The 26,602-nt window shown below is 51.6% G+C and overlaps 2 protein-coding genes across 8 annotated transcripts; one reads left to right on the top strand and one right to left on the bottom strand.

Annotated features, from left to right (window-relative positions):
• Positions 1 to 2,145: 2,145 nt before the first annotated feature.
• Positions 2,146 to 6,418, top strand: LOC308548030 (interferon lambda-1-like; the record flags this gene model as incomplete). Its single annotated transcript, XM_081119046.1, has 5 exons — positions 2,146 to 2,316; positions 4,839 to 4,910; positions 5,904 to 6,041; positions 6,139 to 6,222; positions 6,320 to 6,418. The coding sequence occupies 5 exons, from the start codon at positions 2,146 to 2,148 to the stop codon at positions 6,416 to 6,418; spliced, it is 564 nt and encodes a 187-aa protein (XP_080975172.1).
• Positions 6,419 to 12,793: 6,375 nt separating this feature from the next.
• On the bottom strand, positions 12,794 to 25,244 carry LRFN1 (leucine rich repeat and fibronectin type III domain containing 1). 7 transcript variants are annotated; one of them, XM_081117601.1, is made up of 5 exons: positions 25,226 to 25,244; positions 22,448 to 22,480; positions 20,205 to 20,259; positions 18,365 to 19,801; positions 12,794 to 14,533 (listed from the first exon to the last, which is right to left on the bottom strand). In XM_081117601.1, the coding sequence occupies exons 4-5, from the start codon at positions 19,762 to 19,764 to the stop codon at positions 13,627 to 13,629; spliced, it is 2,307 nt and encodes a 768-aa protein (XP_080973727.1). In that variant the 5' UTR covers positions 19,765 to 19,801; positions 20,205 to 20,259; positions 22,448 to 22,480; positions 25,226 to 25,244; the 3' UTR covers positions 12,794 to 13,626. The 7 variants fall into 7 exon arrangements, with proteins under 7 accessions (XP_080973727.1, XP_080973722.1, XP_080973726.1 ...); XM_081117596.1 differs by lacking the exon at positions 25,226 to 25,244 and adding an exon at positions 25,000 to 25,069; XM_081117600.1 differs by lacking the exon at positions 25,226 to 25,244 and adding an exon at positions 24,715 to 24,823.
• Between the last annotated feature and the right edge of the window lie 1,358 nt (positions 25,245 to 26,602).

Below are 26,602 nucleotides of genomic sequence, written 5' to 3'. Positions count from 1 at the left end.
TGACCCTCACTGGGTGTGACTTGCCCTTGAGGGGTTAATCCTGGCACTTCTAGTCTGTTCTGCATGCAGGCCGGAGAAAGAACAATGCCAGCACCTGAGGCGGGAAACTGTCAATGGGAGCCACCTGCCATAGCTACATGCAAGTGAAAAAGATGAGCTGAGGGGATATGGTGGGGGCACCAGCTGGGGTGCCCTGATATATCCCAGAAAACCCCCCACAGAGAGGACATGTGGGAGCCTTGTGCTGATGGGGAGCTGAGGCAACTGAAGAGTCCATCACTCGGGTACAAGTGCGAGTGCTGAGGGCACACCGTGGGATGCGATGCGGCAGCGGAAGCCGAGGACTCGATGTGCGCTGCTATACATCATCTCAGAAATGTACTGCTCACTTTTTTCAAAAAGAAAATCGAAGGAGATTTAGAACACAATCTCATTTATGTAAATTGGAATCACGTATACTCAAAATTGCAAATTATAAAAATACATCTTTGCAGCTAGCTATAAGCCTAATGCATTAAAGTGGGTGCCTGGGAGGGGGGGGGGGAGTGGGAAGTGGGCGTGGGGGAGGGGAATAAAAACTTAGAGGGCCTCTCATGGGCCAAATGTGATTCTGTTATGATCTGAAGAGTATGATTAATAATTTTCTGCACCAAAGAGCCAAGAAAAATATAAAGTAATGAAAAATAAGAAGTGCCTGCACACCAGAACCATCCCCTACCTGCTACACAAATATTACCATGGGAGGGGGGTGGGGGGCTGGAGACTCCCTGCCTTCTGCAAGCCCTCCTCACTGCCTTCGCCCCAGGCAACCCCTCCGTCCCCAGCGAGCACTGGTGCCCCCCAAATGAGCTCCCTACCCTGTCCTGCTACCCGGAGAGAGAGAAAGGAGAGCTGCGTATCTGTGGCTCCCAGAGGTTCCCTGCTCCTGGGAATGCACATGGGGCTCCGTTCAAAGCCCAGCTCTGCCGTGAACCAGCTGTGGGACCATAGGCAAGTCACTTTGCCTTCCTCTACCTGAGTTTCCTCACAAGTATAATGGGAGATGATGCTAAAAATAACTACAGCGATCTTCGAATAACGTTGTTTCATTCAGTGTTATTTTGTTATAATGTCCGTTGATGAGAAGAAAAATCATTTGGTCCCCAGCTGGGGGCACTGTCTGTGTGGAGTTTGCACGGTCTCCCCATTCCACGTGGGTTTTCTCCAGGGTCTTCGGTTTCCTCCCACACCCCAAAGATGTGTTTATCCAAATTGTCGTATCCAAATTGTCCCTGTCTGGGTGAATGTGGGGCAGGGGGGTGGGGTGAGAGTGGCCCTGCGATGAAAGGCTCCTGTCCAGGGTGAGCACTGCCTACCCTGAGCTGCCAGGAAAGGCTCCAGCCAGCTGCCACCCTGAGCTGGAAAAGCAGGCTGGAAAATCAAAATCTGAGCTGTTTTTATACATCTTCCTTAAATGTGTGTATAGCTCACATTTATTTCAGTGTTTAATATTAGAAAAGTTTTGGGTCTTTATTTAGAAGTTTGGTGATGTTTTTGTGACCATAATGCCATAGGAACTTAACTCGTGTTTATATCAATCAGCCTACAGTCAACTTGGTTTCGTCATACGGGTTATAAGAACCTATCAAGGACATTAAGTGAGGACTTCTGTACTCACAAGAGCATGAAATGAGCGAGTTTGTGGAACATGCTTAAACCAGTGGAGGAAGCTCCCTCTCTGCCGTTCAGACTCCTCAGCCCCGTACACCCTGCCCAGCCCCTGCCCCTGCCCCGCTGCCCATCCTCCTACCTGCCACAGCCTCAGTTGGGGCTCACAAAATTCTCAGGGACTCCTAAACTAAGCTCAGGGATTTTTCAGGCGCCCTTTTGGGATTGTTTTCGGTTTCTCTTTCCTTCTCACAGAGCTCTGGGCTCCCCTGGCCCCACCCATACCTGTGAGCTCACCTGGCGCACCAGCTGGCCCCGCCCACCCATGCCTTTCACACTCATCTTATCCAAAGGGCTGAGAAGCGATGACCTCATGACCTGAGCAAATACATTCACACTTTCCTTTTCTCTTTATACACATCAGCCAGGTTTGCTCATTTAGCTTGGGTATAAAGCAGAGCCATGCAGTAGGGGAAGCAGTTCAGTTGCAACTTGGTCATGGCTACAGCGTGGTTCCTAGTCCTGGTGGCCATGGGCCTGGGCTTGGCCAAAGCAGGCCCTGTCCCCACCTCCAATCCCCCCTCAAAGGAGAGGGGCTGTAACATTGGCAACTTCAAATATCTGCTACCAGCGGAGTGGAAGGCCTTCAAGAAAGCCAAGGATGCCTTGGTGAGTACCTATTGGTTTGTTGTTGTTTTTTAATTGAGGTATAATTTACATTTAAAGTAATTATTGATAAGTATGTGCTTATTGCTATTTTATTAATTGTTTTTTAGTTGTTTTTGTAGTTTCCCATGTTTCTTTCTTCTCTTAATCTCTTCGCTTGTAGTTTGTTGTTTTTCTTTCATGTTTTTGAGGGGGCTCTTTTCTCTTTATTTTTGTGTGTATCTTTTGTAGGTTTTGGTTTGTGGTTACCATGAGATTTACAGATATCATTCTATATCTATAGCAGTCTATTTTAAGTTGATAGGCTTTTAAGTTAGAATATATTCTAAAAGGACTACATATTTATTCATTCCCCCATGTTTTATGTTTTTGATGTCATATTTTAGATCTCTTTATGTATATCCTAACTTATTATTGTAGTTTGAGTTGAGTTTGGTACTTTTGTCTTTTGACCATTGCAGTAGCTTTTTAAATGTCTGATTTACTATATTTATTAAATATTTGGCTTTACCTGTGAGATATTTCCTTTCTTATATTTTCATATTTCTGCTTATGGCCTTTTCTTTTCTGCTTAAAGGAGACCCTTTACCATTTCTTGTAAAGCTGGTGTGATGGTGATTAACTCTTAGTTTTTGGTTATCCAGGAAACTCTTTATCTCTCCTTCTATTCTGAACTATAGCTTTGTCAGGTAATTATTCTAGGTGGTAGGTTTCTTTCTTTCAGCATTTTAAATATGTCTTGCCCCACCCTTCTAACCTATAAAGTTGTTGCTGAGGAATCAGTGGATAGCCTTTTGGCAGTTCCTTTGTATATAACTAGTTGTTTTCCTCTTACTGCCTTCAAAATTGTCTATTTATCTTTAACTTTGCCATTTTAATTACAATATGTCTTGGTGTGAATTTCTGGGGGTTAATCTTGTTTGGAACTCTGTGTTTTCTGGACCTGGATGTCTGTTTCCTTTCCCAGGCTAGGAAGATTTTCAGCCATTATTTTTTCAAATAAAGTTTCTGTTCCTTTCTCACTTTCTTCTCCTTTTGGGAATCCCTATAATGTTAATGTTTGTGAGCTTGATGTTTTTCCAGAGATCTCTTAAACTGTTCTCATGGGGGGGGGGGGGTTCTTTCTTTTTTCTTTTTTCTGTTCTGATTGGTTGATTTCCACTAGTCTGATCTTCCAGGTCACTGGTCCATTTTTCTGTATTAGTTAATCTGCTGTTGGTTCCTTCTAGTGTATTTTTTATTTCAATAACTGTATTCTTCAGCTCTTTTTGGCTCTTTATTATACTTTTTCTTTGTTGAAGTTCTCCCTAAGTTCCTCTATTCCTCTTTCAAATTTGGTGAGCATCCATTTTTCTCTATTCCTTTTTTCTTTTTCTTTTTTTTATCTTTATTGAGTTCAGAGAGAGGAAGGGAGAGGGAGAGAGAGGTAGAAACATCAGTGGTGAGAGAGTCATCATTGAGCTGCTGCCTCCTACACACCCCCAACTGGGGATCGAGCCCGCAACCCAGGCATGTGCCCTGACCTGGAATCAAACAGCGATCTCCTGGACCCTAAGTTGATGCTCAACCACTGAGCCATGCCCTGCAGGGCCATTTCTCTCTATTCTTTATCAGGGGAATTACTTATCTCCATTTCTGTAAGGTTTGGGGAAGGGGGGGTGGGGAGATTCTTCTTGTTCCTTCATTTGAAAGATAGTCTTCTGTTTTTTCATTTTGTTTTAATTTGTAAGTTTAGATGAATTAGATAAAATAATTATCTCTTCCAGTCTTGAAAAAAATGGTCTTGTGTAGAAGAGACCTTTGCTTAGACTGTTTGTGCTGGGTGGTTTTGGCAGGCCAGCTGGAGCCAAGCAGGTACCTATGGCATCCAGGGCACTAGCCTACTGAGATGGAGCTGCTCCAGGTGGGGAGGCCAGGTGGATGTAGTAATCATCTGTTGATCCTGCTTGCTCCCTTTGTTCAGAGTGGAAATGGGCTCCAGGCACTGTTGCTGGGAACATGCTGCAGTGACCTTGCAGATAGGCCAGAGCACCCAAATGGAGCTCCCATCTGCCTGATCAAGATGGAGAGGGACACATACAATAGCTCTCACTGGCACCTTCAATCCCAGAGAGTTCCCACAGCTCCCAGAGAGCTCCCACAGTTTCCCAGCCTTCTCTATTCAGTCTTTCTTAGTTTGTTTTTCAGAAACTCTTCATTTAGCCATCAACTGTGTCTCAGGAGTAATTGCTTTATATATAGGTGTATATTTCAATGTGCTCCTAGGAGGGGAAGTGTTCAGTATCCTCCTACACTGCCACTATCTTGGACCTGTGACTCCCTGTTATTGTAGACTAACCCCTACAACTCCTGCTTTGGCCAAGCTGCTGCCCTGTTACTGTGTGCTAACCTCTATACTCCTGGTATGGTGTAGTCTCTAGCTCTTTAGCTATATGACTAATATCTATCTTCTCCTGCTAGACCTTCATCCTTTCTGCTATGGGGTAGCCTCCTACTGTAGTCTAACTTTTGCTCTTTCTCTCTAGGAAAATTCACTGAAAAACCAGAGCTGCAGCTCGTGCCTCTTCCCCAGGCCCTGGAAACTGACACAGCTGCAAGTGAGTTGGAACTGAGGCCACCCTTACCCTCTCCTGGCCCCTCTCCCTATCCCCCCTCCCTCACCTCCTTTATCTCACTTGTTCTTCCCTCTCTCTTGTTTCTCCTCACCACTACTGTGCCCCTGTCTCTCCTCAAATGTTCCCTTGACTCTGTCCCTCCCCTGGGTCCCTTTTATCATCTTTCTGCCTGTCCTCTCACCTCCACTCCCAAGTCTGTCCCCCACCTGTGCCTCTTGCCCTGCTCAGTTTGTCACTGCCTATTCTCAGTAGTAATTCCCTCTTCCCCTCTCACCTGTTTTCCTCACTACTGACTCTCACCTATCTCCCTCATCATTTTTCTTTCATTGATCTTTTACCAGCATACACCCCTCCTTCATCTACCCTTTTTAACCTGTGCATCTAATTGTCCCCCTCTCACCTGCTTCCCTAACCTGTTCTCTTCTCATATGTCTCCATCCCCTGTCCCTCAAACCCCTGTGACCTCCATGAGTTACCTTTCACTTGTCCCCATTTCACTTTTTCACCTGTCCACTAATCTATCTCCTCCCTTATCTTTTTTAAAAATGTTTTTATTGATTTTTAGAGAGAGAGGAAGGGAGAGGGATAGAGAGATAGAAACATTGATGAGAGAGAAACATCTATCAGCTGCCTCCTGCATGACCCCTACTGGGGATTGAGCCCACAAGCTGGGCATGTGCCCTGCCGGGAATCGAACCAGTGACCTCTTGATTCATGAGTCGACACTCAACCACTGAGCAACACCAGCCAGGCTCCTCCTTTATCTTTGTGCCCTTCCTGTATTCTTTTCATCTTTATCCTTCCTTATGTGTTCCCTCTCACCTGACCCATCACCTGTCCCCATCACATGTGCCTTTATCACCTGCCTTTCTTGCCCTGTACTCCCTACCTGTCCCCACTTAACTGTGACTTCTTGCCTTTCCTTTCTCACCTTTCCACCTCATCTGACCCCTCACCTGTACTTTCTCACTTCAGGTGTGGGAGCGCCCTGTGGCTTTGGAGGCTGAGCTGGCCCTGACACTGAAGGTCCTGGAGACTGTGGCTGACTCATCCCTTGGGAACATCCTGGACCAACCCCTTCACACAATGCACCACATCCACTCCGAGCTCCAGGTTTGTGTGAGTGCTCGGGGCAACCAGACGATATTTGTGGTATGTGTCCCCTTCTTTCCCAGGCACTGCCTTACATACCACCCTTGTCTGCTTATAGGTTTCAACTCAGCCCACAGCAGGCCCCAGGTCTCATGGCTACCTCCAGCCCTGGCTGGACCAGCTCCAGGAGGCCCCAAAGCAGGTGAGTTACTGGAAGGGAGGATGGATGCCTGGGATCTGGGTAAGGGAAAAGGCTGATGCCCAGGCAATGAGAAACCATGTTCTCATCTCTCTGACAGGTGTCTCAAGACTGCCTTGAAGCCACTGTCACATTCAACCTCTTCCGGCTCCTCACACGGGACCTGAATTGTGTCGCTCAAGGAGATCTCTGCATCTGAGAACCTAAACCCACCTCCAGCTCATCTGGGAGCCCAAAACTTATTTATACACTAAGCCCCACCCACTCCTGTTTTAAGTTATTTCCTCTCATCCCTTATTTATTGAGCTATATAGTCCTGACTCAGGTTCAAAAGACATGTTTATTTTTCTACTTTTATACAATATGTTCATATAAACAATAAGTAATGAGAACTTCTGTGATTAGTGAATCCTTGAGTGCATGTGTGACTATGTGTCTGTGACTGAGTGTGGATGTCTGTGTGGTGCAGGCAAAATTTGTGACTGGTGTGTATATTTGTGTGTGCTTGACTTCTGTGCCTGTGTGTGTATATGTATCCAAGCGAATGTCTACTTGAACTTGAGTTTAACTGAAGATGCATAACAGCATATTCATGCCCACATGTGTGCAAGTGTGTGTGTATATATGCACATTTATATATCTCTCTGTGTCTCCTTGTCTGTGAACTGAATACCCCTTTTTCCATGTGTACCAATCAGGATACTTTAACCTATAACAAGTATCAAAAATCAAACTCAAATAAGTATAACAAAAGTTAGTTTATTATCACACATAAAATGTCAGTTGGCAGGGAAGTTCTAAGATTCATTCATTCATTCATTCATTCATTCAATAATGTCATTGGGAAACCAGGTTCTTTCCATTTTTGTTGACCAGTTCTTATTCTGGTTACCTCATGGTCTCAAGATGGCAGCCACAGCTCCAGCTGCCACACATAAACAATATACTCCAAGTCATAACAGATCACCCAAAACTTAATGGAGTAAGACAATAGCCATCCTATGTGCTCACCGACTCTGTGGGTCACTAATTTGGACAAGGCCCAAAGTGGATAGCTTGTCTCTGCTTCACAATGTTTAGGGCCTTGATACTTCCACAGTTCTTAGAAGCAAAGAAAATCTTTCAGAGAAACTCCCTGTTGCATGTGCCTGCTTGTCTCATTGGCTAGAATTTAGTCATATGCCCAAGTCTAACCCAATCACTGACAAGGAAGATGTAATTACAAAGGTAGTGCTAGACTAATCAAGATCCACCTCTCAGGCTAGGGAAATGTGTCCTGAGAAAGTGATTGCCTAAATAAATTTAGAGCTCTACCAGCAGGGAAAAGGTGGGAGATAGACCTAGGGAGCAGCCTAAAATGGCACATGGAGGTTCCAAGGTTGCGAATCTCTTCCAGTGGGCCCCCAATGGGAGCACTGTTCCTGTTGTTAAAATATTAAAATACTTTCATACCAGTTGGCAAATAGCTATTTCCCCAAGATCCCCCTAAGCAGACCTACCCCACCCATGCTGTCCCAGCCCTCCCCCTGAAACCCCTATACCACCCTACGAATCAGAAATTAATGAATTAATACCTGATAGGGAGGTGTTCCATGATCTGCTCCAAAGTGCGGCCAGCATGCACTCTGATTCTAACAATAGTGTAGTTGTTAAACAGCTTGCTGGTGTCTCCAGCTCACACACAGTCTGTGTGGTGGTTTAGGGAAGTGACCGCCAATTCTTTGACATGTCTCCCTTCAAGAGGTGCTCCTCTCGTTGAACCTGAACTTGTGACTTCTTTATCCAATAGAATGCAGTGGAAGGCAAGTCATGTGACTTCCAACACCTAGTCTACCTAGCTCTCTCAGAACACGCACTCTCAGTCTATTCCTCTTGGAACCCAACTGCAATGCTGCAAGAAACCCAACTACATGGAGAGGCCACATGAACATACTCTGGTTGACAATAAGGGCTGAACTCAGCTTTGCAGTCATCCCAGCTCTGTAACCAGACATGTGAGTGAGGAAGCAGCCACATGATTCCAGCTCCCAGCTGTGCCATCCCACATGATCAAGTTCCCAACCCACAGAATCTGGGAGCATAATAAAATAATTTTTGTTTTATGCCACTAAGTTTGTTTTATCCCTTATGAGGTGTGTCACAAGAAATGTATTACCAAGAGTAACCCACTGGAGTTTCTGAATGGTTGAGTTTTTGTCACATTACAGGGGTTTCAGAATCATCCCCATAATTCTATAACTCTCACTCCTTTGCATTCACACGTTTTTTCAATTAGGAGATAAAGGCTGGAATACAGCCGTACACTAGAAATTACATACAATCCCATAGCCACTCTACTGCACTATATAGTTTGTAAGTGACAGAACCCCAGTTCGGATGGAGGCAGCAAGGTGGCCAACCCAGGGCAAGAATTTTAGATTTTTTCCCCCCTTGACACAAAGAAAGCTTCCATTTGTTCCCTTCCTTCCTACTTAGTTCATTGGCATGAAGGTGTGAGACCTGGAGCTCTGGTGGCCGTTTTGTGACCATGAGACAAGTCTAGAATATGAATCTATCCTTCTCAGGAAGGTAAAACAGAAGGGTAGAAAATGGGCCCATGGTGATATCAATAAGCCATTGCACCAAATTTCCAAACCTCCTAACTCCAGAATTCTTATTAAATAAGGTAACCAAATGTCTTCAGTCATGTTAATTGGGTTTGCAGCCAAGTGAATCCTCACAAATCCAGCTCTGCATGCCCAGCACAAAAACCAGAGAAGGTGGTCAATTCATATTTGATAATAAAAATTTGAAACCTGTAGGGCATGTCTGAGTTCAGGCATACGACCCTCTTCAATATGAGTGCTGTTATAGAAATAAGGTTGCAGCCCTAGCCAGTTTGCTCAGTGGTTAGAGCATAGTTCTGAGGACTGAAGGGTCCCGGGTTCAATTCTGGCCAAGGGCACATACCTCGACTGCAGGCTCCATCCCCGGCCCAGGTCAGGGCGTGTGCCAGAGGCAACCAATCGATGTGTCTTCTCTCACATTGATCTCTCTCTCTCTCTCTCTCCCCCTTCCATTCTCTCTGAAAAGCAATGGCAAAAATACCCTCAGGTGAGAATTAAAAATAATAAAAATAATAATAATAATAATAAAAGGTTGCAAATCTACACTTGGAGAAGCAAAGAACTAACAAAGAAATTCTGAAGTGGATGTATTTTGGTTTTACCTGCCCAGCATCCATTTCTCCTGCTAAAGCTCCCTTTCCCAATCCTTCACTTGGTTGGACACAAGGCTCAGGTTTGCTCAGTCAGATCACTCCAGCTCCAGATCACAGGGACAAGTCCTCCCTGAGAGCCTTTGCATAAGCTGTTTCCTCTGCTTGAAACATGGCCCTACTCCTCTCCCGCTGCCACCATGTCTTTACCTGGCTAATTTCCACTCATCCCCTATGTCTCAGCTAATATCACCTGCTCTTCCAAACACCCTTCAGAGTGGTTCACTGGGATTTCTATTACTTTTATAGGCCCAACAAGCTTTCCCATCCGACTTTTCTGCTGAGTATTTAGGATCGACCATATGAAGTTGCCAATATTCTGTTATTTCTGACCTACAAAACTGGCAATTTCATATGGTTCAACCTAAAAAAAAATTTTTTTTTTTAGCTGCTCCCTTCCCCCAGGCCATCCAACCCAGACACCTAAATACTGAAGGCTAAACCAACACCTACCTGGCCAATTAAAGTATTCCATTCCCTTGGATGCCACAACCAGAGCAAGGGTGGCATGTCACCCAATCAGTCCAATCTGAGCTCTTTCCTGGGATTTTTTTTTTTTCCATTTAGACTAGAGATTTTGCCATTTTCCCACTAAGCTGTGGTACTGGAAGGATTGGGTCCCAGTCTGCAAATAAATGGCCATTTTCCAGCACATGCAGTTGAAGGGGATGGATGAGCTGAGACAGAGATGAGTAGGAGAGTGTCTTGATGGAGTTGAGTCTGGGGTTCAGTCTCTAAGGCCAAGTTCTTTGTACATTTACCCTAAATTGTCTCCTTCCCAGTTATCTGAGCCAGCAAATGCCTGCTTTTTGTGCATATCCTGTTAAGCTATGTTCCTGTGACTTGCTGCCGAAAGACTCTGATTAATACATGTCCCTGCACCTGCAGGTGGCGTAAGGCAGCTCCTCTGGGCTCCCACCGTGTTCTTTTCTTCTCCCGTCACAGTACTGTTGTCATCCGTCCAGGAGGACAGGGACTAGGTCTGTCTTGGTCACTGCTGGGTCTACAGTGCCCAGCACAGGGCCAGACACAGAACAGATGCTCAAACACTCCCCTGGAAGATACCACGCCCTCTCTTACTCTCTCGCTGGGGTACCTGTTCCTTGAGTTTAAAGCTCTCAATTTTGAAAAAATGAGCTTCTCATTGGCATTGATTCTCTATTAAATAAAGGGCCTTAGGGTTACAGGAGAAAGAAGATGGTGGGTATCCTCCAAAGGGCTAAACCAGGGACCATGTGGGCCCCAATATGTCAATGGATGGATGTCATGTTTTGAGATGACAGTTCCTGATTTTGTTCTGAAGGCAGGCACACCCCACAGCTGGGGTCTCCGCAGAAATCAGGCCACATACCACCCCCGCTCACAACCCTCCATTGGCTCCCCACAGCTCTGAGAATAAAATCTTGACTCTTAACCACAGACCACAAGGTTCTACAGAATCTGCTCCTTGCTTGTCTTTCCCACTTGCTCTCCTCTTCACTCCAGTCCAAACACACCAAGCACAGTTCTTTCTCAGGGCCTTTGCACATGCTCTATTTCCATTGCTAGGAATGCCTTTCCCTGGCTCTTCCCACATTGGATTTCTTCAACTCCAACACCACCTTCCTTGACACCCCCACCCCAAATCTAAAGTAGGCTTCCCAGTCATTCTCTGTCCTATTCAAATGAATGAATGCTTTCATTCATTTCATGGCACTTATCACTAGATGTTCATTACATATTTACTTGCTTGTTTACTGTCTCCCCCAAGAGGTAGGGGTTTCTTATTTTATTTGTCTACTTTGTTTCCTGCTGTATCCCCTGCACAGGACCAGGTACATAGTACATGCTCAATAAAGTTTTATCGGGTGACTCAAAGACACTATAGTCAGATGATTAGGTGTGCAGGATTTGGAGGCAGTCAACTTTCCAATCACGGCTCTGCTGTTTACTGGCTGCATGATCTGGGACAAGCTCCTTAACCTCTAAACCATTTCCTCATCTAGAAATGTGGGTGCACACACTACATGTCAGCTGCAGAGAATAAATGAGATCATGCTTACCATCCAAGTAACTTCATTTTGTGAGCATTATGTGCCTGGTGCTGGGTTGCATGCTCTTTTTTTAAGTCTTTATTGTTGAGAGTGTTACAGATGCCCCCTTTCCCGCCCATTGCCTATGCACCAGGGAGGGTTTGTGAGCAGTGCCTGGCTTGTGGGCAGCCCTCAGCAGCCAGGAGTCATGATGACTGAGATAGATAAGTGCGGCTGGGTCACTGGGTGACGGAGCCTCCTGGCCTGATTCTCTGGTGCCTCTGTCCTTGCTGCCTCCCACCCTGTCTGCCCAGATCTTCCCCCTCCCTCCTGCTGTTTCTATTTCTGTCTTTCTCTCCTCCGCCCCAGGCCTCAGGGGGCCCCTGGCTGGCATGAAGTCTCTTCCTTCTCCAGGATCGGTAAGTTTTCACTGCAGGGCGCCCCAACAAGGGCTGGGGTGTCTCCCAACCAACTTTCCTTCCCCAGCCACAATCCTCAGCCTTACCCGAAACTCCCCTCCCCACGCCATCCTTCCTCTGTGCCGCCAGCAGACCCCTTCTCCACTTCCCATCTCCCATATTCCAGACAGTAACCAATGAGCTCTTTCACTCATTCCTCCCTCACCAGGCTGGCTTTGGATACTTAGGCTCAGCTAAGGCCATTGGGGCCATTCCCCAGCCTCCAGATGCAACATAGTGTAAAGGTAAGGAACAGACAGACACGGAGATCAAACTGCCAGCTCCACTATTTCTTCACTGGATCTTTGGGCCAGTGACTTCCATTCTCCCTGGTTCAGATTCCTGTCTGTAAAATGGAACCAAAGATGTCTACCTCGGACAGTTGCCCAGCCTCAGAAAGAGGAGCTGTGCTTAGCACAAGGCCTGTATGTGGAATGAGCATTCACTAACTGCTCAGCAGTGGGGTTCAGTGGTTAAGAGGGAAGACTCAGAAGTCAGGCTGCCTGCCTTTTCAAATCCCAATTTTGCCACCTTCTGGTTATGTGACTTTGGGCACATTCCTTAACATTTCTGGGCATCAATTTCCTCATCTGTAAAATGGGATAACTAATACGTTTTAGGGTTGTGAGGATTAAGTGACTTAAGTGCTTGGCACATAGTAATCACTCACTAAATGTTAGCTATTATCATTTTATTATATTTCCCACCTCTAAGTCTCTCAGAGGACAGGACATTGTCTGCAAGTCTGCCTGGGCCCAGTTAGCCATCTTTCCTTCAGTCTCACTTAGTCCTTATGCTGTGATCCAGGTTACCCCCCCACCCCAAAGACACAAGGACACAGGCAGAGGTCAGCAGAGCGGCCTCAGACACAGAAAAAAGTTTAATTCTGCTGCGGCGGAGGGTCCTGGCTCCAGTAGGGAGGAGGACTTTGTTTTGGATTTTGTTCATGTGGGGATTTATTTGGGGAAAGAGGAAGGAATAGGGGAGAGTCTGGTCCTTCCAGTGGGACCTGCCCGGGAGAATATGTAGTGGGGGGAGGTAATCAGGAGAGACAGGGAGACTGGACAAAATACGGGAGGGCAGAGGGAGAAGAGACAACGGGACAGAGAAAAAAGAGACAAATAGGGAAGGACAGAGACATTAAGACAGAGAAGACAGAGCGGGACAGAGACAGAAGAGGGGGACAGAGAAAAGGGGACCCCAAGCCAGACCCGTCGGGGACCAGGGAGGTGAATGGGCTGGGGGTGGGGGCTTTTGGAGGCCGCCGCGGGACAGAATAGGATCTAGTCCAGCCAGATACAAGAAATGGGACCCTCGCCCCTGCCCCTGGTCCCGGGCAGGGGGAGGGGGCTCGTGTCTCAGTGCTGCAGTGTCGGGGGGCCCTGCCCCTCCCCGCGCTTCGCTGTGTAAGGCACCGGCTCCAGCGAGGTCCGCGAGCGCGCTGGGGGAGGGGCGAGGGGGCGGGAGTCCTCCGGGGAGGAGCCCAGCGGCCCCGCCCCCTAGCTCCCCAGGACAGGGGCGTGGCCTCGAGCCTCAGCCTGAGGCCGCAGCGCCCCCTCCTGGGAGGAGGAGGGCCCTCCAGTCAGAGGTCTCGGCGCTGTGCTTTCTCCCCAAGTCCTCCCTGGGGTCTGGGCGGCTGGGCCTGGTCCGCGGCGCCAGGCGTCCCGGCGCCGCCCGCCGCTCACACGGTACTCTCCAGCATCCACTCGGTGCTGGTGAAGGCCAGGCGCGCCCTGGCGGAGCCCAGCCCCAGGTCTCCGTCGTCCCCGGCCGCGCCCCCTCCGGCCACGTCCAGGTGAGGTGTGGACCGGTGGCGCTTTGTCCGCCGGGCGCGGCGCGGGTAACTGTGGCTCTGGAAGAGCGCCCCGTAGTCCCCGTCGAACGAATAGCGCTGCTGCGGCCTCGGCCGGGCCGGAGCCCCCCCAGGAACCAGAGCTAGAGTGGGGGGCGCCGAAGCTGGTGGCCCCAGGGCCCCAGAACGGCTCCTCCGAGGACCCACCGCGGCTCGAGAGTCCTCCCCGCAGGTTTCCTCCGACGGCAGGAGACACAGAGAGGTGGCCGAGCCGCCCAGGGAGCGTCCGAGGACGGCCTCTGGGTCTGCGGAAGCCGTCTCTACCACCGCGGCCTTTGCTTCCACCGCCACCGCGGCTGCAGCCGGGGACGCCACCTCGCGCAGCGCCTCGTACCGGTCCTGCGCTGGCGGGGGCAGGGCCTGCGGCGCGCCCGCACCGTTGGTCTGCGAGCACACGTGGCTGACGAGCGGCGGGGACCTGGAGGTGCCCTTGACGCGGCGGCCATCTCCGTCGCCGTAGACCTTGTAGCGGATCATGAGCAGAACGATGAAGACTAGGACCGAGGCGACGATGACGCCCCCGATGGCGATGATCATGGTGCCGCCCAAGAAGTGGGCCCTCAGCGGGCGGCAGGGCGCCGGGTCCCCAGCCGTGGTAAACTGCACGCAGCCCACCACTCGCGTGGCCGGCAGCGCCGTGGCCCCGTCGTCGTAGACTGCCAGCACGCACAGGTCGTAGGCGCGGCCCGCTGCCAGATCATTCACCAGGAAGGTCTGGCTGGTGGAGGGGATCATCCTGCGGGAAGGGGCGGGACCAGCGCAGTGTTAGCTCCGCTCTGAACCAAGCCTTGTCACTTGTCCGTCCCACCCGTGGTGACAGTGGGCACCAAACCATGCGTCCCTACCGGTATCTCACCCTCTACCAAGACAACAGCAGCTATTTAAGCAACACATTTCTAACCTCTCAGGACCACGGCTAAGGCCATGCCCTTCATCTGGTGCCCCGCCCTCAGACCCACCCCTAGCTGTCTTATTGCCTAGTAGGCCAATATCTGTCAATTATGTTCCCTTATCTACATATTCTAGTCTTGGCATGAGAAGAGTGCTATAGCTTTTATGCCCTACCCTCAAGGGAAAGGCCCCCTAGCAGTGTCTCACCATATTAGGGCAACATTCAAGTTCTTTTATCTACATATTTCCATCCTTAAGGGGCCCCATTGCTACAGGCCACATCCCCTACCAGCATGTCCCACCCTCACTCAAGTGGACACTAAGGTCAACTCACATCCCCTGTCTTTATGGCTTTACAGAGAGAGGAGGGAGAGGGAGAGAGAGAAACATTAATTTTTGTTGTTCCACTTATTTATGCATTCCTTGCTTGATTATTGCATGTGCCCTGACGGGATCAAACCTGCAACCTTGGCATATCCAGGTGATGCTTCAACTGAGCTACCCAGCCCGAGCCTCCAGTTCCCCTTTTCTACATATTCCTGCCCTTTCAGGGAAACCATGTGTGTACAGGCCACTCCTTTAAACTGCATGTCTCATCTTTGGGTAAATTTCTCTCCTAGCTGTGTCTATCTTCTGAGACAATTGCCAAGCCTCTTAACTACATATTCCTGCACCACACCCCATAATAGCCCACTAGGGATGGTTGCCCTGCTCTGCCTAGGGCTGTGTCCACTCTTTGCATGCCCTGAAACTGCTGTGCGTGTGTGCCCTGCCCTATACTGCCATGTCACCCAGCCACACCCCCAGGTAAGTCTCACCTATAATTGGGTCAAATGTAGCCAGGCAAGCATGCCCCATTTCTTGCTCTAGGCCCCTGCCCTCAAATGAAGGGCAGAGAAGTGGTTAAACTGATGAGTCTAGGTGCCAGACTGCCTGGGTTTGAGTCTCTCTTCTGCCACTTGCTAGCTGTGACCTTAGGCAAGTTTTTTTTCCACTCTGTGCCTCATTTCCCCCAAGTGGGGATATTAAGAATTAGTATATCACAGAGATGATGTGGCGTATGAATGAGTTAATATACCCAAAGCCTGACAATTTCATCATTATTAGCTTGCCCTATGTTGGCTAACCCTTACTGTGGCTCACACTCTACTGCTAGTTGCATCCATTCCCATCTATAAGACCATTCCCACTAGGCCCTTCCCCTTCTGTTGGACACACCCTTTCCACACTGTTGGCCATGTCCAGCCTTGGCTAACCCGGGACTGCCACATCCACATGGACTTGCACACCCAGCACTCAACCTCACAAGCTCTCCTCTCCTACAAAGGTCTTAGTGGGTCACCAGAGACAAGGACCACATATTCATCTGCATGGGACCATGAAGCAGAAGCTCCACCTCCTCTGAGAAGCCGTGCCCCCATCTCCATAGGCCTCTTACCTCTCAGAAGCTTCACCTTCCCTCCAGCCAGGCCACCTTCTGATCCTGAAGCTCACTGCAGTTGTCCCACCTACTGGAGGTTCCCTACCACCAAAAGCCATGCTCCAACCAAAAGACTTCAAGCAAGGGCCCTTCCCCCTCAAAAAGGCCAACCCACTCATCCAACTCTCCCCTTGCCTGCCATTTAACTGACCACTCCCGACCTTGGGCCCCAGGCTGTAAGTCTTCCTTTTCCTTCTATCTCCCCTCTCAGAGAGACTTGGATTCCTCTTGCTCCTTCCCCTAAAAAAACAGTTGCTAGGGGCTCCCCCCTTTTCAAGGACAGAGGCTGGCTCCTTAAGAAAGCTTAAGCCCACATATCTCTAATTGGCTGAAAGACCCAAGCAAGCAGCAGAGCACGCTTCTGGTTGGATGTCACCTCCACCCGTGGCAGCAGTGAGGAAATTAACCCCTACAGCACCATAGTACAGGCATCTGCAAGGGGGATACAGGACTGGAACTGTGGCCCTCAGGGGGAGGGAAGAGCCCCCACCCAGGTCTATCAACAGAGGGATCTCAACATCTGAATACATGCAGGGTCTGGAGGCCTGCAAACCTCCCTGTACCTCACCATGTAGTGGCCACAGGTTAGAGAGAGAAGGAAAGAAACAGAAAAGTGGAGAGTCACAAACCAAGAGTTATTTTCAGAAATGTACTACCCAGCTCCACTAATCCCTGCTTGGCAAACAGTAGGTGCTCAATAAATGGGTGTTCAATGTAAAACGGGCAGGATTAGGAGTTAGAGGGGTAAGAGCTGGAGTCCTGGCTCTGCTACTTTCTGTGTAACCTTGAGCAAGTGGCTTCCTGCCACCAAGCCTCAGTTTCCCTATCTATAAAATGGAAGGGGGATCATCGCTGCTTCAAAGCAGAGTTGGAAAGATCGAACGAGGTAGCATCCTCGGTAGAACCTTATAAAGGTTTTTGTTTTGTTCATTTGTTTGCCCTCATGTTTGTAAAACTGGGCCAGTGTCTCATCTCTCTTGGTGGCCCCAGCACCCAGTATGGACTCTAGCATGCAGTAGGCAACTACTCAGTGTTTGGTAACCAGATTCTAAAAGAGAAGGAAATGAAGGTGACAGAGATGAAGGAAAAGAGAGGCATTTACTCATTCGGCCAACAATAGGAAAGTGACTACTGTGTACCAGGACTGTGGCCAAGAGAACCCTGGCAAAGGTGAAGATGGAGACCAAGAGGTAGGCTTTTCAGTGAAGATCTGAGCACCCCCAAAAACGGGGCTCCCAAAAATGGCTTTACACCCTCTGGCATTCCCAAATGAAGTCAAACACAGGATAAGCATTCAGCAGGTGCTCTACAGTGTGCATGAGGGAGACAGAGCCAGGAAGGAGAGACATTCACCAAGCCAACAACCACTTACCAAGTGCCCATTGTGTGCCAGGTCTATGGCTGTGACCCATACTTAAAAAGCTACCAGGATGAAGGGCAATAATTCAGCATGTACTAGCTCCCTCCTTCCTCTGGACTGTGAGCGCCCTGAGGGCAGGACTGGTCTTTTGGTCTCCCTGTATCGACAGTGCCCTGCTCAGGGCCTAGCACAGAGTAGGGGCTCAGTGCATAACTAGAGCAGGAGGGAGAGAAGGGACAGACAGAGACAGATGTGAAAGTAAGAGAAATGATGGGAGAAATTAACTCTTTAATGTCTGTCCACACCATACAGGTCTGTCTACAACGTACAGGGCTGTCCACACCAGGGCAATGGCTTCTAACCCAGTAGATAGTGAAAATAACTCATATTTATGTATTTTGGTTTTCTGTTCTATAATGTATCCAATGTGTTTATACAGTAGCACTGGCATATAATTTATAAATATAAATGTAACTGTTAAATGTGTGTGTGTGTGTGTATCTCATGCTCCAAAATGTTAAACTGACAAGGTACACGATCAAATACCTTTGGCGAGCAGGAATGTGGACCATGAGCCCCATGGGAGTGGGGTTCACGTGGGGCACATTCACTGTTATAACTCCAGTGCCCAGTCTGGCTCATGTGGGTGCTCAACAAAGATTTGCAAAATGCATGAAAAACAGAAAGAGACAAGAATACAGAAATAGAGACAGACGAAGCCAGAGCAACTCTACATGGCCACCTAGAACCCCAGCTGAGCAAGAAGGCCCAAGGAAGTGGGCAAAGGCAGGGAGGGCCCTCGGGGTGGGAGGAGGCTCTGGGGCGCAAGCACCCACCTGTAGACGAGGGAGTCGTCCGCGGAGCTGTTGTACTGCACTTGGTACATGCGGATGCCGGGCACCGGCCTCTGCGCCGGCCAGCGGATGAGCACGGAGCTGGAGGTGAGCTCCGCCGCCACCAGCCGGCGCTCGGCCGATTCGTTGGCACCGGGTCGGCCGGGCGTGGCAATGTCGGAGGAGCCCGGCTCGGTGAGAGGCGGCGGGGCCGCCGGCGGGGGCGCCATCAGCGGCAGAGGCACCACGCACACCTCCACGGGGGCCGTGGCTTCTCCGGCGGCATTGGAGGCGATGCAAGTGAAGGTGCCGCTGTCCCGCAAGGTGGTGATGGTTACATCCAGTGTCCCATCCCCCCGCACCCGGGTCCGGCTCGAGTTCCCCAGCAACCGCCCGTCGGGTGCCACCCAGTGCACCACCGGCTCAGGGTCACCCACCGCCCGGCACCGCAGGCTGACTGCCTGGCCCTCCACCACCAGGGCCCGGCCCCCCGCCTGCCGGGTGATCAGCGGGGGTTCGCACAGGAACTCCTCCTCCGGGATGGACCAGAAGTAGCGGTCAGTGAGGTGCTCAGGGGTGGCACAGGTCTCCAGGTCGTCCTCTCTGGTCAGCCGCCGCAGCCAGAGCAGCTCGCAGTTGCAGTGCAGGGGGTTGCCCCCAAAGCTGACCGTGAGTGGTGTGGGCGGCTTGGGCCCAGGGCCTTGGGACCTCAGGAAGAGCCCATCGGGGGGCAGTTTATGGAGGCGGTTGGAGGTCATGTCCAGGCGAACCAGTTTGTGAAGTTGCACGAAGGTGCCTTCGGCGATGTGGTCAATGAGATTGTGGTCCAGCGTGAGGGTGTTCAGGTTCACCATCTGGCCTACGGCCTCCCAGGGCAGGGCCTCGAGGTTGTTGTAGGACAGATCCAGGTCCTCCACGGTGGACAGGAAGGCGTCGAAGGCCGCCGACTCCACCCGGCGGATCTGGTTGTTGCCGAGGATCAGGTGGCGGAGGTTGCCCAAGCCCCGCAGCTGGTCGCCGCGCACCTCGGCCAGGCGGTTGCTGTCGAGGTGCAGAGCGCGGAGCGCGCGGAGGTCAGCAAAGGCGCCGGGTGCCACCTGGCCGATGGTGTTACGGGAGAGGGTGAGGTGCACCAGGCTGGTCATGTTGGCGAAGTCCCGGCGGCGGACGGCCGCGATGAAGTTGTCTGTGAGCCGCAGCTCCACCACGCGCCGGTCGATGGCCGGCGGCACGAACAGCAAGCCCGTCTTGGCGCACAGCATGGTCAGCGTGGGCGCCACGTTCTGGCAGATGCAGCGGCCCGGGCAGGGCTGGCCGCGAGACGCCCCGGCCCAGAGGAGCAGCAGAAAGGACAGGGCAGCAGGCGGTGGCGAGGGCAGCGCGCAGAAGGGGCCCGGAGCCATGGTGCAGGGGGAAGGGGGGAGGAGTGGACAGTAAGACCTGAAGGACAAGGAGACCGGTTACCCAGGCATTGAGCTTGCTGGCCAGCCTGGCTGCCTGGGCTGCTCTGCCAGGAGCCTCACCCAGACCCCTCCCTTCCTGACAGCCACGTTCTCTAGGGCAGTGGCCGCACTGAGCATAGGTTGGCATGCAGTTGGTAACAGTATTTCAATGCTGCTTGGTAAATCACCGCTGTCCCACCCCTGAGTGTCCTATCCCAACCTCTGCCCCTCCTCCAGGGGCTCCCAGATCTCTCATAATCTCCCATCCAGAGGGGTGACACCTGACCCTGCCTGGCCCTTGTACCCACTGAACATTTTGAAAAATCACTGCTAACTAGGGTTTTCAGTTCTTGGATTTCGAAGCCATATTCCCAGAGTTCAAATTCCACTCTGACACTTACTAGCTGTGTGACCTCGGGCAAGTGTCTGAACCTCTCTGAATCTCGGTTTCTTCATCTGTAAAAAGGAGATAAAAAACACACACACAAAAAAACAGGCCTTACCTCTGAGGGTTAAATGGGTTAAAGAGCATGGTGTACTACTTATGAACACATAAAACGTGTTTAGTACATGTTAATTATTATCATCCTGGAGTGCCCGTTTTGTGCCAGGCATAGAAGTATGCACTATTATCGAAAGCAAGTGCTTTGAAATCAGACAGACTCAGGTTCAAGTCCTGGTTCTACCCACTTCCTAGCTCTGTGACCTCAAACCAATGATTTCCCCTAAGTAGGCCATACTTTCCTGTTTTGTAAAATGGGATGAAAATTGTATCATCTTCACTGGTTGTTGCAAGGTTTCAGTGAACTCATTCATGGGGGCCCCTGAGCAAAGGGCCTGGCACACAGTAAGTATGCAATAAATGTTACCGACAACAACCCCACCCTTTATCAGAGGGAAAGGGAGTATGAAGGTGGGAGAGACTAAGAAAACCACATCGGTCTCCCTGCTCAGCCTTAGGAAGTTCTTCTCAAAGCCTGGTTTCATCCTGGGCTCTTCTGAGCTCCAAAGCACTGGGCAGACCTCTGTGCTCACATCAGTGGGCACATACAAGGCCCCATACATGCCTACACACACACACATACACTCACTCACATACTCATGCTATGCCTCTGCTCCAGGCAAAATCTTCCGGCAGGGATTCCCCCTGTGGCGGCTGCAGCCCACGGCATGTCAGCTCCCATCACAACACAGGGTGGGTGGGGGGTGAAGAGGAAAGGATGGGAAGGGGGCGTCCCTGAAACTGTTTTCAACCACCCCACCCCCCCTGCACTCCAGTCCCTGCTGGCTCACATCCCAGGAATCTGCAGTTCGGGGCTGTGACCTGATGTGGCCCTGATCCCTCTGTCTGTGGGGAGAGGGATTGTAGACTGGAGGGGAGGAACCAAGAGAGTCAGAGAGGTGAAGAGACAGTGAGAGACAAGGGAGAGGAAGAGAGAGACTGGCAGAAACAGAGACAGAGAGACAGAGAAAAGAGAAAGAATCTGAAAGAAAAGTGAAGAGACAGGGAGCGAGAGACAGAAAAACTGAGCGGAGGAGACAAAAATTAGAGATTGAGACATAAAGATGGAGAGAGGAAGTGAGAAAAGAAACAGAAAGAGAGAATCAAAGTGTATAGAAAGACAGAGACAGAGACACAGAGACAGAGGGAGATAGTGACTGGGCTGAAGAGAGAAAAAGAGGCAGAGTGAGGGTGTCCCACCATCTCTGAGGTCCCCACTACTTTGTCTTACACTCCCTCTGGGACACTGTACTGGACAGAAAACCCTGGCCTAGAAGGCAGAACTCCTGAGTTAGGAGGCCCCACTCTACACCTGCCTCGCTGTGGGGTCTCCTGGGCTCAGAACCCCAATCTGTGACACAGAAGTACAGAGCTTTGCCTCCCATAGCTGGGGTGAGACTCAAGTGGAAGGAACCACAATAGCAATGAAACTGGCTAACATTTATCGAGGGGCAGTGCAGCACTGCGGGACAGAATCTGGACCTAACTGCCTGTATTCACACCCCAGTTCCCTGCTGCATGACTCTAGTCAAGTGACTGCCCTTCTTTGCGCCTTAGTGTGCTCCTCTGCAAAATGGGCATAAGAATACCTACCTCATCGGGTTGTTGTAAGGATTATATGAGATAATGTAGTGTAACGTGATTAGAGAGAGTAAATACTACATAAATGTCGGCTGGTATTATTTTTATATTATTATTAATATTATTTTCCTCTGGCTGTCTTTCAGCCACCAGCAGGCTGGACTACCCATATACACGCACATACACACACAATGGTAAACCACATTCATGTCACTCTCCAAATGCATGGGGTCATTTCCTGGCAAAAAACTCTCCTATACCCTTTACTATCATGAGGAAACCCCTCTTTCCGGACCACCTTACCCATCCCAAGAGGGGATGTCTCCAGGCCTGGGACTCCCACATGCTATTCATGCCCTGGCTCTACTGAGCCCTTACCCAAACATGATGCTCCTGACCCTGCCCCCAACCCACCCCTAGCCTGGGGGGCGCCTGGCCCCTCAAGACACTGCCATACCCTGCACTGAAATCCTTACGAGGTAGGGATCCAGGCCCCCAGAAGGCTCAGAACAAGAGCAACCACTCCGCATCTCTCTCCCCAGCCTGAGGGACCCCACTCACCTCTCTTCAGGGAGTCAGGGCCTGGGCCAGTACCTGCAAAGAAACAAAACGATCCTGTTAGTATCTTCTGGCTCCTCACTGGAGACCTGCCTCAGAGACCATCTCAGCCAAGGAAGTCCCTGGTGTGACCACACTCTCAGCCCTCCTGCTGCAGGCTCTGCATAATCTCAGATGGACTCTGAAAGTCATCTCTGGAAACCAAGGAGTCTTGGCCTCAGGACTGTTTACTCTCCAAAAGTCAGGAGTCCAGGACTTCAGCCCTTTGTCCTCTGGTGTCTCAAGAGGCCAGTGACACCGGCTCCCTCCTCCCTCAAGACCCTAGAGTCTGGAACCCCACCTTTCTCCCCCTCAGACTCAAGAGCCCAGGTCTCAGTCCCTTCCATTCTCAAGATTCAAGAATTGGGCTCCACCCTCTTTCTCCTTCAGATTCCGGATTCCAGCTTCCTCCTTCCAGAGTTCACATCCCAGCCCCCCAACTTCAAAGACCTAAGTGGTACTAGGAGCTGGGGAGGGATCAGAGGTTCCCATGCTCACCATCATATCATTGTCACACCAATATGAGTGGACATGCCAAAACTCACATGAGTCCACAACCTGAGTCTCTACACTTGTATTTCCATGGACACACCAGCACGATCTCTGTGCCCTCTGCCCTCCATTGGCTCGTGGCCTGGGATGTGGACACACTTGTGTCCATAGACCAGGCTGGACCCCAGCATAGCACAGGTCATGCCACATGGGCCCCAACCTCACTGGGCCCAGAAGCAGGGTCAGTCTTGTGCCAGGGACACAGGCATGTGTGTGCATACAATCCTGCACATATATGTTTGAACATACACAACCTCACTCTGAGAGACCAACAATGATGCATAAATGGACTCACAACTTAGACACATACCCTCAAGGTTGACACACCTGCATACAACCACACATGTACAACATTGACTTTTCCTTACACATTCACATACACAGATGCACACACACAACAAAAAACCCATGTGCTTACCCTTGCAGACCACCAGATACATGCGCCTATAACAGATATGCCCTTGCACACTCACCAGCACGCAGGGCACACACATATAACAGATACTTACTTGCACAATCAAGGAGACACAGGTACACGCTCTTAAATGTTCAAACATGCTCAGACAACTTCACATATCCCCGTGATGCACAGTCACAAAGCTGATATATTCCTACACCAATAAATGCACAAATGCACACACTAGCTGATATACACCTCACACACATTCACAGAACCACAAGCATACACAGACACAAGGCTGATACACACTCAAACAAACACACAGACACAAAAAGATCTACCTTTTGCATACACACTCCAAGATGTTAACTCATAACAGACATGTTCACACAACAGCCCTGTAAGGAATTTACACACTTACAAATGCACACAAAATATTGAACACAGTGACACAGTCAACAGATAGGCACAGATTCACACTCACACACATACATGGACACACATCTCTCCCAGCCCTGAGGCACTCATGCCCCACCTACTTTGCAGGCCAAAGAAATCCTAACATCCCTCCTTCCCCACCATACCTGCCCCCACCATCAGAGCAAAAGCCAGGGCCAGAGGTCAGAGTTCAGCAGGCCGAAGCTCAGAGGGTTGGGGGAGCCGCCAAGTCCTACAGCACTGGTCCAAGGCGATCCTCCCACCAGCAGCCCAAAGGTCCCCCAGCCTGGCCATCTGGATGCGGGCAACTCTGGCCCCATCTGCGGAGATCCGGCCGATGTGGGGATTGGGGTGGGGTGGGTGGGGAAGGGCCAGGTCTGCGTGCCTCCCCTCGGGCCCATCTGTCCATCCCTCGGCCTCTCATCCCTCCATCTGTCCACCTACCAACCGCCCATCCCCCCCACCCAGCCACCGGGAAGGGGAAGACATGGCCGTCTCCCCCCAAGGACCGCTGAGGACCCCCCCCACCCAGTTGACAGGGACCGAGGGAGCGGCAAACTCCCCTCCCCCAAACCACACAGAGGCCTGGACCCACAAGGCGCCGAGCCCCAGCCCGCGGCCGGGAGCCTGACGTGGACGCACAGACACACACCCTCGGAGACATGCAACCCGCAGGCACACGCGCGCACACACACAAAATGAACACCAGAGCGGGCACACCCGGCCACACAGACCCTCGGATGGACATCCAAGCCGGACACAGACACCCAACGCAGCTGGCCGAGCGCACACACCGGCTGGGGGGCACCCACACCTGGGCACACGACCCACGCACACACACCTGCACACAGCCCCTCCGATGGGCGCGCGGCAGCCCCCAAGACACACGGGCGGAGGGGCAGCCGCTCGGGGACACGCGCGCGCGGCCGGTCCCCGCGCCGCGGCCCGACACCCGGCGCACACCCGGCCGGCCACACACGCCGGCGCCGGGCACACTCAGGCCGCGCGAGCGCACGCCGGGCCCGCCGCAGCGCCGCGGACACACACGCACGCTCGCGCGCTCACACCCGCGTTCACACCGGCGCCCCCGCCCGCCGCCTCCCGGGCCGCTGCGGGCCACGCTCACCCAGCCCGGGGGGGGCCCGGGCCGGGCCCCGCCGCCGCCGCCTCGCTCCGCGCCATGGTGGGGGGAGGGCCGGGGGAGGGGGCGCGGTGCCGCGGGGCCGCCTCCCTCCCGCCTCCCGCCCTCCCTCCCGAGCCGCCGCCGAGCTCCGCCCTCCGCGCCGCCCGCCAGATCCCCGCCGCCACCCGAGCCCCGCCACCAGCGCCGCAAAGGGGGAGGGGGCGCCGACCGGAGGGGGCGGGTGGGGCGGCCGTACACCCCAGACCCCGGCCCCGCCGGTGCCCGCCAGACCCCTCTCCGCTGCGGAGCCGCCGGCCCGCCCCCGGCCTCTCCCCGGCCCCACCTCCAGCCCCGCCGGCTCCCCGAGAGACCCCAGACCACGCCCCGACTGGCTTGGGACCCGGCATCTCCCAACAGAGACCTCGGATCATGTCCCAATACCCAGGGGGACCTCAGACCGTGCCTTACATCCTTTGAGGACCCAGAACATGTTCTACGGCCACCCAGGACCACAAACCATGTCCTACTCTCCTTGGTGACCTCAGACTCTGCCCCACACCCCATCAAGGACCCCAGACCATATGTCCCAGAATCAACGGGGATCCAAACCACCCCCATCGGGGACACTAAATCACATCCCAACATTCAGGTGGACCCCAGACCACACCCCATCCCTCAGGGACCCCAGGCCATATGTCAAAATCCAGGGAAACCCCAGATCATGCCTTACTCCCTTTGGGGACTCAGTCCATGTTCTACAGCCACCCAGGACCACAAACCATATCCCACTCCTTGGGAACTCCCAGCCATGTCCTTCCACCTTCTGGGACCTCAAACCATTCCCTGACCCCCAATAGGGATTCCAGACTGTGTCTAAGTTCTTGAGGGCTCAAATATGTCTCTTGCCCCCATGGGAGACCCTAAACTTTCCCCATTACCCCCATTAGACCCAAACCATCCTCCCTCCAAGGCACTCCTTGGTTTCCAAAACCCCTGATTTGTCCCAGATTCTCTCCCATCCTCTCCACCAGTCCTGTCCTCATGAGGACCCTGCCTCCTCCCTGTTCCTATTCTATCTCTTAGACCCAGCAGAGCCTTCCCGCTTCCCTGTGACTTCCGTGGAGTCTAGAATTTCTTGCTCCTTCCTTGTTCAGACCCCTTAGCCCAACTCCTACCCAATGACCCCCGGCCCCTCCCCCAAATCCCACTGAGTATCTCCGGCCACTCTTCACCTCTTTCTGAGATATTCACTGTGCCCCCAAACCCAGCAAGGCCTCACCTCAAAGTCTGTCTCTTTGTGGTCCCCCAGATCCCTGGAGGCCCTTTCCATTTTGGATCCCACTGTATCAAGATCCTCCCCCAAACCTCTTCCCTAAACTGCTCCTCTCCATGTTATCGCAGGAAGCCTGCCGTGCTCCTCAGACCAAGGGCACCTCTGCAGAGCCTATGTCTGCTGAATCTTGACCCTGTTCATAACCATTAGATGGCCCCTGGGGGCACTCACAATCCCCACACACATACACCAGGCTCCAGATTCCACCTCCCACCCTGGATCCTGGTGCTACCTGCCAGGGCACGGAGGTCCAGGCTGGGAAAACAGAAGTGG

This window comes from Miniopterus schreibersii, assembly GCF_964146895.1.
Source record: "Miniopterus schreibersii genome assembly, chromosome: 18".
Classification (NCBI taxonomy): domain Eukaryota; kingdom Metazoa; phylum Chordata; class Mammalia; order Chiroptera; family Miniopteridae; genus Miniopterus; species Miniopterus schreibersii.
The sequence above is the reverse complement of the archived record's forward strand: the minus strand, read 5'-3'. Positions and strand labels throughout refer to the sequence as shown.